The sequence below is a fragment of the Jaculus jaculus genome, chromosome 1 (genome assembly GCF_020740685.1).
Source record: "Jaculus jaculus isolate mJacJac1 chromosome 1, mJacJac1.mat.Y.cur, whole genome shotgun sequence".
Classification (NCBI taxonomy): domain Eukaryota; kingdom Metazoa; phylum Chordata; class Mammalia; order Rodentia; family Dipodidae; genus Jaculus; species Jaculus jaculus.
In genome coordinates this window covers 148,599,087-148,612,493 of record NC_059102.1, presented here as the reverse complement: position 1 = coordinate 148,612,493, position 13,407 = coordinate 148,599,087, and the positions used below count along the sequence as shown (strand labels likewise).

The window sequence follows — 13,407 nt, the reverse complement described above, 5'->3', positions numbered from 1 at the left end:
CATACCTGGCTTTAAAAAAATTATCTTAAAATTAAAAAAAATTTATTTGGGGGGGGGGCACACCAGAGCCTCCAGCTGCTGCCAACGAACTCCAGATGTATGTGCCACTTTGTGGATCTATTTTTTCTTGGGTACTGGGGAACTGAACCCAAATCGTTAGGCTTTGTAGGCAAGTGCCTTATCCACTGAACCATCTTTCCAGCCTCCATACTTTTTAAAAACTTTTATTTAATTTTTTGTTCTTTTGAAGCAGAGTCTCATTCTATCCTAGGCTGACCTTGAACTCCTGGTGATCCTCCTACCTCAGCCTCCTGAGTGCTGGGACTAAAAGTGTGTGCCACTACACATGACATTAAAAATATTTTCTTTACTTATTTGAGAGAGAGAGAGTGAGAGAGAATGAGAATGGGCAGTGCCAGGACCTCTTGCTGCTGCAAACAAACTCCAGACACATGCTTCGCTTTGTGCATCTGTCTTTACACAGGTGCTGAGGAATCAAACCCAGGCCAGCAGGTTTTGTAAGCAAGTACCTTTAACCACCGAGCAATCTCCCCAGCCCCTTTAATACTTTTTTTCCTGGCAGTTTTCCTGGCTGTACATAGTGTACTGTGATCATAAGCTCCTCTTATTGCTTTCTCTTGTCCCCCATCCCTCTTCTATCAAACTCCTTCTTTCCAACTTCTAACTCTTCTACTTGGGTGCCTTTTTACAAGAATGTTGATGGGGCGGACGGGCGCGGTCTCGAAGCTGGAGCCGGGCACAAGGCGGCGGCGCCCCGAGCAGGATCAGACATGGCCCAGAACCTGAAGGACTTGGCGGGGCGCCTGCCCGCGAGGCCTCGGGGCATGGGCACGGCCCTGAAGCTGCTGCTGGGGGCCGGGGTGGTCGCCTACAGCGTCCGCGAGTCCGTGTTCATGGTGGAAGGCGGGCACCGAGCCATCTTCTTCAATCGGATCGGTGGCGTGCAGCAAGACACCATCCTAGCCGAAGGCCTCCACTTCAGGATCCCCTGGTTCCAGTACCCCATCATCTATGACATTCGGGCCAGACCCCGAAAAATCTCCTCCCTCACAGGCTCCAAAGACCTGCAGATGGTGAACATCTCCCTGCGAGTGCTGTCTCGGCCCAATGCACAGGAGCTCCCCAGCATGTACCAGCGCTTGGGGCTGGACTACGAGGAGCGAGTGCTGCCGTCCATTGTCAACGAGGTGCTCAAGAGCGTGGTGGCCAAGTTCAACGCCTCCCAGCTGATCACCCAGCGAGCCCAGGTGTCCCTGCTGATTCGACGGGAGCTGACTGAGCGCGCCAAGGACTTCAGCCTCATTCTCGACGATGTAGCCATCACAGAGCTGAGTTTCAGTCGAGAGTACACAGCTGCTGTAGAAGCCAAGCAAGTGGCCCAGCAGGAGGCTCAGCGGGCCCAGTTCTTGGTGGAGAAAGCAAAGCAGGAACAACGACAGAAGATTGTACAGGCTGAAGGGGAGGCTGAGGCTGCCAAGATGCTTGGAGAAGCCCTGGGCAAGAATCCTGGCTATATCAAGCTCCGCAAGATCTGGGCTGCCCAGAACATCTCCAAGACGATTGCCACATCGCAGAACCGTATCTATCTCACAGCTGACAACCTTGTGCTGAACCTACAGGACGAAAGCTTCACCCGGGGAAGTGACAGCCTCATCAAGGGTAAGAAATGAGGACAGTCATCAGAAAGTCCATCTCCAGAAAGGAAGTGGATGTGTTTCTCCTCCGCCTGCTGAGGAGCCAGCCAGGGGGTCCAGCACACCCCACCCTGACCCCAGTATCATGTGATGGTCCCTCTGTACCCATCCTGTTCTTGAATTAAGGAAGACTAGAGACCAACCCTTTTGGAGTGAATGACTTTCCTCCTTCCTGTATTGGCCCAGGTGGGGTTGGGACAGTATGATTTCTCAGTGATTTGCTACAGTGTTGCTCCCTCCCTCCATGTGGAAGGAGAGAACCACATCCCATAAGTTCTCAATAAATTTTTATTATGCTAAAAAAAAAAAAAAAAAAAAGAATGTTGATGGGATCAGTGAATATACTCATCAGTGGACACTACAAACCTTATATTTGGCCAGCCAGGTCAAATGAGCCAACAGGTGCAATAGTGGCATGTCTGTTTTTGGGGAAACTAACTGCCCTTTAATTGGACTGGAGGCCCACTCCATGGGAGGGAATACATCCCTGATACTGAAAACTTAAAACAGGGATAGTCATGAGCCCTAGGGGTGTAACGTCTGCTGATGTCTGGCTAAATGTATATACTATGCTCATCAACCTGTCCAGTAAACATTTCTCTTAATGTTTGTACCCATATATTAATGCTACTCTCACTTTTGGTAGAGAATCTTCTCTTTTCAGATGGCAGTGAACTTGGGATGACTCAGAAGGCACAAAGGTGCTGAGAAGAAGTGACAGAGGAATGCTCAGCACTGAAATATCTCTATCACACCTTCCAAGGCTGAGGGTGACTGCGGAAGAGGTGGCAGAAAGAATGTAAGAGCCAAAGGAAGGGTAGGATTTCTTACAACGTGCTCCCCCAGGCACAAAATGGCCTTAGATATCCATGATCTCACAGTGCCTGACACTACCTACACAAGACCATCATAATAGGAGGAAAAGATCATGACATCAAAATGAAAGTGAGACTGATTGAGAGGGGGAGGGGATATGATGGAGAGTGGAGTTTCAAAGGGGAAAATGGGGGGAGGGAGGGCATTACCATGGGATATTGTTTACAATCATGGAAGTTGTTAATAAAAAAAGTAAATGAAAAAGAAAAGGAAAGGGAAAAAAATGAAAGACAAGGAAGGTAAAGACAAGAAAAAAAGTGTTGGTGGGGCTAATATTGTGCAACTCTTTGACAATGACAATAACCGTGAGGTTAGGAATCCAGTGTCTACCTCACGTCGAGAAGCCAGGGTTCCATAACCGCTCCTGTAACTCCTGCCTCTCTAGAGGTTCAGTTAGCAGTAAGCAACAGGTGCGGGGAGAAACTTTCGGTAAGTGTAGCTGCCTACAAGCTACCCAGGGCTTTCCCAGTGATGTAGCTAGCTGCCTTTGGGTCACCAATACACATACAATTAACCCCAATAAACCTATGAATTTACCAAACTGCACTTGTTTACTTGGGGTTTTTTTTGTGTGTGTCTTTTTATGATTTTTTTTTTCTCGTACTGGGTACTGAAGTGAGTTACATCCCCAATCCCACCCAGCTGGACTTGGGTGGGACCCAGTCTTTGATCTGTTGGTGACCTCTTTACCCTTAGAATAAATAGTTGTTTCTTTTTTTTTTAAGTTTTTTTATTCATTTTTATTTATTTATTTGAGACCAACAGAAAGAGAAAGAGGCAGAGAGAGAGAGAATGGGCACGCCAGGACCTCCAGCCACTGCAAACGAACTCTAGATGTGTACACCCCCTTGTGCATCTGGCTAACGTGGGTCCTGGGGAATCGAACCTTGAACTGGAGTCCTTAGGCTTCACAGGCAAGTGCTTAACTGCTAAGACATCTCTCCAGCCTTAGTTGTTTCTTTTATGTCTCCTCAGAAAGGTCATGTGGTGAAAAGATATGGGCCCACCCTCTGTTGAGTGAGCCTGTGAGCTAGACAATTCCAACAAATGGAGGCCAGCCACAGGAGAGACACCAGAATTCCTAGAGCCAAGGCAGGTGAGGCATGAGGCTATTGGCTAGAAAATTTTTGGAGCCAACACCCTGAGCTGGAAGGCTTGTGCTACCACAGTTGGTGGGTAGCCTCCATCCCAGGACCCCTTGCTGTGTGACCTCTGCTCTGGACATACTGTTTCCTTTTCCCACAGAGACACTGAGAGCAGCGACCACTGCTTAGCCAAAGGCCCAGAGGTCATGGAGGAGCCCTCACCATGGCCCTTCTCGCTTCCGGGGAGCCTTGGTCAACCCAGGGGTGGTCCCAAGCATAGGCTAGGGAGGCCAAACTTGGGTCCTTCCCAGAGGTTCCACATCTCAGAAGGCCGCCCCTTTGAGTCTCTCTTTCTCTGTTTCAGCCACTCTTGTCACAGAGGGGTTTGGAATGGCACTTTGTGCCAGGGTCCCAGGCCAGTGGAAGCTGCAGTTGGCTTCTTAATCTCCCAGACTGGAGCCAAGGAACACGTGGCAGCCTGGCAGTCCCCTCCCACCCCCTGCACAGACAGCTGAGCAGGTGGCCCCCGTGGAGTCTGCTCAGAGTTGGGGACCTCTGCTGGGCTTGGGGAGGTTGTCACATTGCTCAGGGATGATGCTTCAAGCAAGTGTCTTAATTGCTGAGCCATCTCCCTAGCCTAGGCCAAGCTTCCGACGGGGCAGGGCGTCTGCAGAGGCTGAGGTCTCTCTGCTCAGGCCACTCAGGAGGAGGGAGGCCAGGGCAGGTGGCCTCGACTATTCCTGCACACTTGACATCTCCTCTGTGGTTCTGACAGTCTCAGGCTGTTACCTTGTTTGTCTTGTCTGTGCCTTGGACAGGGTGGGTACTTAAGTATTTTCTTTTTCTTTCTTTTTTTTTCTTTTCTTTTCTTTTCTTTTCTTTTCTTTTCTTTTCTTTTCTTTTCTTTTCTTTTCTTTTCTTTTCTTTTCTTTTCTTTTCCTTTTTGTTTTGCTATTTCGAGCTCAAGCTGACCTAGAATTCACTCTGTAGTCTCAGGGTGGCCTTGAACTCATGGCGATCCTCCCTCTGCCTCCTGAGTGCTGGGATTAAAAGCATGCGCCACCACGCCCTGGCTAAGAAGTATTTTCTGAATGGCTGGATAGGTGGATGGCTGGCTGGCTGGATGAATGGATGGGTGAATGTATGGACAAGTGAGTCTATCACTGAATAGGTGGATATGTAGGTGAATGGGTGGATAAGGTGGGTAAATAGAGACTTCAACTCATGTCAGACATTAAAAGCTAGGTGCTGGGAAAATGGGGTAGGTCAGGTAGACATTACAGGGTCTCCAAGCAGGGCACACAGAGAACCTATCAAGACTGACGCCTGCTCTGGGTTTCAGGAGACATATTACATTTCTGAGTGGTCAGGCTCCAGTGATGCCTCTATTCAGTTTAGTTAATTTAAAAATTGATACTAAATTCCACTTTTGGCAAACTTTTAAGTATATTTGAAACAGCTTGGCCACGGGAATCTTTCAACTGTAAGTGTTCGGAAACCTAAATTTAGATCAAATGCTTCTGATGGAAATTGAAAGATCAAATTGAAATGTGGTGCATGTGTAAAATACACTCTACATCTTGAAGCCACAAGAAAAGGATCCACAGTGTCTTTTTAGGGAGTTTTTACAATGATTATATATTAGGATGACACTGTTTCAGATATGCAGGGTTAAATAGTATAAATTACTAAGGCTAATTCCACTTATAATGAATTATTGGTCAGTCATAAAAAGGAACAAAGAGCTGGGCGTGGTGGTATACGCCTTTAATCCCAGCCTTCAGGAGGCAGAGGTAGGAGGATGGCTGTGGGTTCGAGGCCAGTCTGAGAATACAGAGTGAATTCTGGGTTAGCCTGGGCTAGACCAAGACCCTACCTCAAAAAAAAAAAACACAAAAACCACAAGGGAACAAAGAATTTGCTGACACGTGCTACATGAAAGAACTCAGCATTAAGCTGGGTGGGAGAATCCAGCCACAAAGGGACACCTGTAGTGTGATTTCATTTATGTGAAGTGACCCCAATCCACACATCCACGGTGATGTGAAGCAGATTAAATGTGGTTGCTGGGCTGGGGCCGTGGCTCAGTGGGTAAAGTGCTTGCCTCCCAAGCCTGAGGACCTAAGACTGTCCCATAGGACCTACACGAGTGTGCCATGTGATTAGAATTTCAGTACGAGAGGCGGAGGCTAGCGGCTCCCTGTGGCTTGCTGGCCAGTTTGGCTTGCTTCATAGGTGAGGTTCAGGCCAATGAGAGAGCCTGTGGCAAAGAAAAAAAGGGAAGATATTGCTAAAGAATGACGCCTAAGGTTGTCCTCTGACTTCTGCAAAAGTGCATGTGCAATTGCACACACATGTGTACCCCCCACATGAACACACACATACACACACACATTGTACAAAGGAGGGCTGGGGTATGACTCAATTGGTAAAGTGCTTGCTGCCCAAGCACAAGGGCTTGACTTTGGATCCCCAGAACCCACATGAAAGCTAGGTGTGGTGGTGCATGCCTGTGACCCCAGCTCTGAGTAGCTAGACAAAAGGATTCCCCAGGACCTGCTGGCCAGCTAGGTTAGTTGAATGGGTGAGCTCCTGGTTCAATAAGAGACCCTGTCTCAAAATTCTGGTGGTGTCAGGCATGGTAGCTCTTGCCTTTAATCTCAGTATTTGGGAGGCTGAGGTAGGAGGATTGCTGTGAATTCAAGGTCAGCCAGGGCTACAGAATGAGTTCTAGGTCAGCGTGGGCTGGAGTGAGACTCTGCCTCAAAAAACCAAACCAAACCAAACCAAGCAAAACAAAACAAAACAAAAAAACAAAACCAAAGCCGGGTGTGGTGGCACATGCCTTTGATCCCAGAACTTGGGAGGCAAAGGTAGGAGGATTGCCATGAGTTCGAGGCCATCCTGAGACTACATAGTGAATTCCAGGTAAGCTTGAACTAGAGTGAAACCCTACCTCAGAAAATTAAAAAATATATATATGTATATACACACAAATGAGAGTAATGAGGAAGACACCCAATGTCAATCTCTGGCCTTCACATGCACGTGCACACAGGTGCACATATATCCATGAACACACATGTGCCCACACACATAGAAACATGCATACACACAGAAGTGTTGCTAGGGCCAGAGGGCAGGTAGGGCCTGGAGTGACCCTTACGAGTATGGCATCGCTTCTGGGGTGGCAGAGATGTTATTGAGTTGGAGCACTTGCTCTGCTTTTGTTTTTGTTTTTTGAGGTACAGTCTCATTCTAGCCCAGGCTGACCTGGAATTCACCAGGTAGTCTCAGGGTGGCCTCGAACTCACGGCGATCCTCCTACCTCTGCCTCCCGAGTGCTGGGATTAAAGGCTTGCGCCACCACGACCGGCTTGAGCATGCGCTCTGTACCCTGCTGGCTGGCTGGTGGAGCAGGTGGGGCTGGCCGAGTTCACTTCCTCCCCACCAGTGGCATGGTTAGAGAAGAGCAGAACGTGCTCAGGAACGACTGCCTCCTGCCCATGTTGAGAGTTGGCTTCGGGCACTAATAAAGATGGGCTGAGGTAGTCAGGCTACCCCAGGCTGCGCTCCCCACACCGTGGGATGCTGCCTTCCTTTGGCTAAGAGCATATGTTCCAACAGAGAGTTACGTATGTCGTCAGCTGAACCTGCCCCGGAACATGCTCAGTGGCATTGAGGGCCCTTGTATCAGCCCTGGGTTCCCACTCACGTAGCTGGGTGGGGCTGAGCCCTTACCTAAGTCTGACTAGTCTCCCCACTGTTCTCTAGTCTCCAGCTGGCCTGTGGCCCTGTGATGAGGGCTCTGCAGAAGTCACGGCCGCTTCAACTCTGCTTCTCAGCCTGGTGCAGGTAAGTGAGCTGCATGCTGGACCCGTCCTCCCTCTCTTACAGATGTGGTCACATGGTGCTCTCAGAAGCCACTAGAGGCTCAGGACAGGCCTCATGGGAAATTATCTTGTGTCCCACATGGTCGTCAGAAGGTGCTCAAGTTGTGACCATGAGCAGCAAGATTTCAGAGACCCCAGTGTAAGGTGCAGTCCAGGGGTTGTGGTATAATTTTAATGGTTAAAACAACTCTAGCATGGCTGAGGAGATTGTTCATTGGTTAAAGGCACTGGCCTGCAATGCCTGGTGGCCAGGGTTCAATTTCCTGGTATCCACATAAAGCCAGATGCACAAATGGCTCACACATCTGTAATTTGCCTGCAGTGCCCATTCTCTCTCTCTGTTCACAAATGAATTTTTTTCCTTAAAATTAAAAAAAAAAACAAACAAAAAACTAGAGGACTGGAGAGATGCCTTAGCAGTTAAGCACTTGTTTGTGAAGCCTAAGAACCCCCCAGGACCCACGTAAGCCAGATGCACAAGGTGGTGCGTGCATCCGGAGTTTGTTTGCAGTGGCTGGAGGCCCTGGCATGCCCTTTCTCTCCCTCCCTCTCTCTCTCTCTCTCTCTCTCTCTCTCTCTTTCTGCCTCTTTCTCTCTCTGTCTGTCACTCTCAAATAATAATAATAAAAACAAAATTAACAAAAAAAACCTGGAAGTAAAAAGTCTACGTTTCGCCTTTTTTTGTCTTTAAAAATATTTATTTATTTATTTGAGAGAAAGGCGGGTAAAGAGAGAGAGAGAGAAGGAGAGAATGGAATGGGCACACTAGGGCCTCCAGCCACTGCAAACAAACTCCAGACACATGCGCCACTGTATGCATCTGGCTTACCTGGGTCCTGGGGAATTGAACCTGGGTCCTTAGGCTTCACAGGCAGGTGCCCTAATTGTTAAGCCATCTCTCTGGCCCCTGTCTTTTTTTTTTTAATCATCTATTTTTTTTAGTGTGCATATATGTGTGTAGACATGCTTGCTCATGCATCCAGAGGCCAGAAGAGGACATGAGGTGTCCCTTGTTGCTCTTCTGCCTTATTTCCTTGAGACAGGGTCTTTCTTTCATGGAACCTGGAACTGCCTTTTTTTTTTTTTCTTTTGGTCAGACTGGCTGGCTAGTAAACCTCAGTGACCCTCCTGTCTCTACTCCTGTCAGCAGTGGTGGGGGGAGGGAGAGTCACCCCTAGCTTTTCACACAGGTGCTGGAGACGGAGCGCGGGGCCTCATGTTTGCACAGCAACAGTCGTCATCTTCTCAGGACCTACATTCCGCCTTGTCAATCAAAACATAGAGCTCACACCCAACCATCCAGCGAGGCGTACTCCACAGCGAGCCAGGTGGTCTTTTCCTACATCTATAATTTCCTGGGAAACTGTGACAGCTAAATTTGCATGATGTAGCTCCAAATGGAATTTGCAAAACGTGTGGGCTGGGCGTGAGAATAATTCCCACACCTGGTCATGTTATGAAGAGTCAAAACGCTCACTTCTCTTGCTGGGCATGGTGGTGGCGCACGCCTTTAATCCCAGCACTCGGGAGGCAGAGGTAGGAGGATCACTGTGAGTTGGAGGCCACCCTGAGACTACCTAGTGAATTCCAGGTCAGCTTGGACTAGAGTGAGACCCTACCTCAAAAAACCAAAAACAAACAGACAAACAAACCAAAAATAACGTCACTTTTCCTTTCTAGGGAACAAAGCAATATTGGCTAGGCAGAGAAAAGATGGAGGGATGCATTCAGGGTCAGGAGGATGGAGGTGGGGAGGTTAGATGAAGATGGGCAGTAGGATGGTTGCAAGCTGGGCAGAGTAACGTGGGTGCAGTGGGTAGAACGATGTGGGAGGCTGGGTGCAGGAGTGAATAGCGAGCTTGGTGGATGGTTAAGGGGATGGGCAAAGGCCTGTGGGAAGAAAAGGTAGAGTGAGTGTGGGGACGCGGATGGCTGTGGGTGCTGGATGAGGAGGGGAGGGAGCGAGTTGCCATTTCTTTGAATGAGAGTCTTTGGTGGTCCCTGGGACCCTGACTCTGTGGCGAGGGCTCCCCAGCTGTGGATCTTTTGGTGAAAAGTATGGACAGTCTACACTGGGTCTGGGTGTTTGGTTTGGGAAGTGGGAGCTGAGAACATGCCTGGTCCGGCTGAGGAAGTCGAGGAGGTCTGGGATGTTCAGGTGTGTGTAGAAGTTTCCATGGAGGCAGCTGTCACCTTAAGCACAGCAGGTGAAAAAACACTTGTGATCCTGTCAGAAATCAGTCCCTGGGGCTGCCAGAGAGAAAGAGAGAGACAGAGAGAGCGAGACAGACAGAGAGAGAAAGAGAGAGAGAGAGAAAGAGAGAGAGAAAGCGCGTGCGAGAGAGAGCGAGAGGCCTCTGGCTCCATGAGGGTAGTCCTCTGCAGAAGCCCAAGAGGACAGAGCTGGGCCGAGTGTGCTGATCTCCCCCGCACTGTGTGCTTAGTTGCTTGGTTAGCCTAGGGTAAAACAAACCACTTAGCCGGAATACTGGACAAGACAGACTCCAAGTTCACGTTCAAATCCTGCCTCTGCTGGCTGGAAGAGTTCCAGGCAGAGGGACAAGAAGTGCAAAGACCCTGAGTTGAGAGCACACAGACTGTAGTCATGGAAGGAAGTCGCTTGGGGGCTTGCTTAGGAGAGTTTGCCATTTTTTTCCTTTATTTTTTATTTTTATTTTAGAGAGAGAGAGAGAGACAGAGAATTGGCATGCCAGGGTCTCAGGGCCTGCAATGGAACTCCAGAAGCTTGTGCCATCTAGTGGGCATATAAGACCTCGTGCTTGCCTCACCTTTGTGCATCTGGCTTTTATGTAGGATATGGAGAGTTGAACATGTGTCCTTCGTAGGCAAGCGCCTTAACTGCTAAGCCATCTCTCCAGACCTTTTTCCTTTGTTTAAAATAATGTTATTTATTTATTTGCAAGTACAGAGAGATAGAAGAAACATAGAGAATGGGCGCGCCAGGCCCTCCAGCCACCTCAAACGAACTCCAGACACATCTGCACTTTGTGCATCCAGCTTTATGTGGGTGTTGGGGAATTGAAGCCAGGTTGTTAGGCTTGCAGGCAAGTGCCTTAACCACCAAGCCATCGCTCCAGCCCAAAGTGTTGAGTGTGGAATGAGTTTAAAATATTTTATTTTTATTTACTTATTTGAGAAAGAGGGATAGAGAGAGAAAAAGAGGGAAGAGAGAGAATGGGCATGGCACATCCTCTAGCCACTGCAAGTGAACTCCAGGCACCATGCGCCACCTTGTGCATCTGGCTGACGGGGTCCTTTGGCTTTGCAGGCAACTGACTTAAACTGCTAAACCATCTCTCCGACCCATGAGTTGGTAACTCTAAGAAGCTCTATTATTGTCTCTCTACAGCCTCTTGCGTGGTCAGTTGGTGGCCCTCCTTCCATACTCTGATAATGTGGCTAGTGTTGACATGCCTGACCTCCGGGTCTCATCTCTCAGCTAGCCTAAGAGCTGCTCACAGTAGAGGCTTTTCCTGAGCCCGTCTCCAAGGTGTGGAGGGAAAGGTCCCCTGGCTTTCCCTCATGCTACGGGCAGTCCTGGCAAACAGCAGGGAGTTGGAAAGGGTGGGTGGGGTTTTCAGAACACTATCCCCTTTATGAGTGCTCCCTGCCGTTCTTCTTGGAGCTGGTGCAGCTGCAGCCCCGCTCATTGCCCCACAGTAGACATTCCGAATACTCTCCACCCAGTTTCCACTCATTCATCCCTTCCACTTCCCTGCAGAGCCTCTCAAGGTACACAGAGCAAGAGAATGTCCCCATTGTCCAAAATCAGGACCTGGGGCCAACGAGGCCCATGATTGGCTCAGAACCCCTCAGCCGCGAGGCCTGGCTTTCCTGACTTGGCTGCTGTTCAGGCTACCTCAAGCCCGGCCGCTCAGCCTCTTAAAGACTCTCTCCCCCAGCAGTGGGAGGGTCAGCTGGCCCCACTGCCCTGGCACCACCAGGGGGCAGCAGATGAACGCTGGAACGGATAGCGGTGGTGATGGCCATGGTGGTAGTGGTAGTGGGGTGTCTGTCCTGTACCCATTCTGGTCTTGATTGGTTCTCTGCCCAGTCGGGAAGGCCAAAGGCATGGAGGACCGATGCCCCTTTCCCGAGGGAGGGACCTCTCAGGAGAGGGATGCTCAGGCTGGAATGGGGCAGCATTATAGCAGGGCACCCTGCTGCCAGCTTTGAAATCCACTCCCCCTTTTCTTTTGTTGTGCAGGGGGATTGAAGGCACCAGCTGTGCAGCCGGGGAGGGTTTGCCAGTGGCCCCCATCATCTCATTGGTCTACCTGAGCTTCTAACCCGAAGCTGGTTTTTCTCTCAGTGGTCAACACCTAGGCAGGCTTGTCTTTTCATTTGGCCTGGCTGGGGCTAACCTCTCTGACCTCTCCGGGGTCAGGCCTGTCTTTCCTTTTCAGGTGAGGAATAGGCAAATGAATCTTCGGCCGAGGGTCCGGTGGAAAGCCCCGGGGCAGGGAGGAGGGCTACCATCCAGCCTTGGGTCAGGCAAGCCAAGGGAGAAGATAAGGGTGGAGGCTGTGGGCTGGCTGCCCGATTGGCAAAGACCGAAGCGTCCAAGGTGAGGGGCGGGGGGGAGGCTCTTGGAGACTGGTCTTCCATGACAGCCAGTCACGGCCTAGTCCAAATCTTTCCCAGGACTTCCGACATGAACCCTGACCAAAATAATGTCAACCGCAGAATGAGCTGTTTTGTGTGCTTGAAGCCTTTCCCAATGCCGCACGATGCAGGCCGGGCAGGACGCTGGCTTCCTCCCCCCCCCCCCAAATCGTGGGGGCTGTGGTTTCCTTCTCGCTCTCATCTTCGGGGATGTCTCGTGGATTTTGGACGGGGCGGAGACTGGAAGGGGGCTCTGGGAAGATCTGATTCTATGAGACCCCAGTCTTGAGTTGTCCCGCAGGGTCAGGTTGATGGATCTACAGGGCGCGAGAGCTGAGCCCAGACAGGGTGTTGTCTCACCAAAGGTCCACAGGAGGGGTGACCTGCTTTACAAGGGGTCACCTCACCGCCTTCACTCGGCAGGGGAGGTCGCTTGTCCGGTGGAGGGCTCCCCCCAAATCCACGTGCACCTTGGTGGGGGTGCAAGTCGAGGGAGCCTGTGCCGCACCCCTCTACACCTCCTCAACTTTCGCGGGCCACTGCGGGGCAGGAAGTGGGCGGGCACGGGTAGGGGGCGGCGCTTGGGTCGTGGGGAGGCGCCAGGCCAGGGTACCAGCTCCGCCTCCCCCCCCAGCCCCACCCGGTCGTGGCCGCGCCCCCTACGCCCCTTGCGCCCCGGGAGCTGCGGAGCCGCGGAGTGTGATCGCTGCCGGGCGACGATCGCAGAGCCCGCGGGCCCGGCGAACAAAGCGGCGGCGGCGCGGGCGGCAGAGGCGCGGGACGGCGCGGAGCGAGCGACCCGCCGCGCCTTTGTCTCGGGGCGGGGCAGGAGCGGCGGCCGCCGCCGCGGGGCGCCCCGAGTGCAGAATGCGGCTCCCGGCGGGGCGGATCGTGGAGCGCCGCTGCGACGGGCGGCGTGGAGCCCGGCTCGGGGCCCGAGCGGACTTGTGTGTGTGAAAGGGGGCAGCCGGAGCGCTGCCCGGTGATCGCACGTGGGCGGGAGCGGCGGCCCGCGAGCAGCTCCCGGAGGACGAGGAGGAGGAGGAGGAAGGGGAGGGACGCTCGGCGGCGCAGCTGGGACCCGGGGCCGCCCGTGCGAAGCCCCGCCCGCGGGCGGGCGGGATGCCCCACGGCCACCGCACTTTGGCCGGAGCGCTGCCCTGAGCGAGCCGGCCCAGCGGCCGCGGCGAGCGCACGGGCGCCGCGGGCGCC

The 13,407-nt window shown here is 51.7% G+C and overlaps 1 protein-coding gene across 1 annotated transcript; it reads left to right on the top strand.

Moving 5' to 3' along the window:
* The first annotated feature begins 738 nt into the window (after positions 1 to 738).
* On the top strand, positions 739 to 2,019 carry LOC123453290 (prohibitin-2-like). Its single transcript, XM_045130156.1, has one exon. It carries the CDS (start codon positions 792 to 794, stop codon positions 1,689 to 1,691), a length of 900 nt encoding a protein of 299 aa, XP_044986091.1. The 5' UTR covers positions 739 to 791; the 3' UTR covers positions 1,692 to 2,019.
* The last annotated feature ends 11,388 nt before the right edge of the window (positions 2,020 to 13,407 follow it).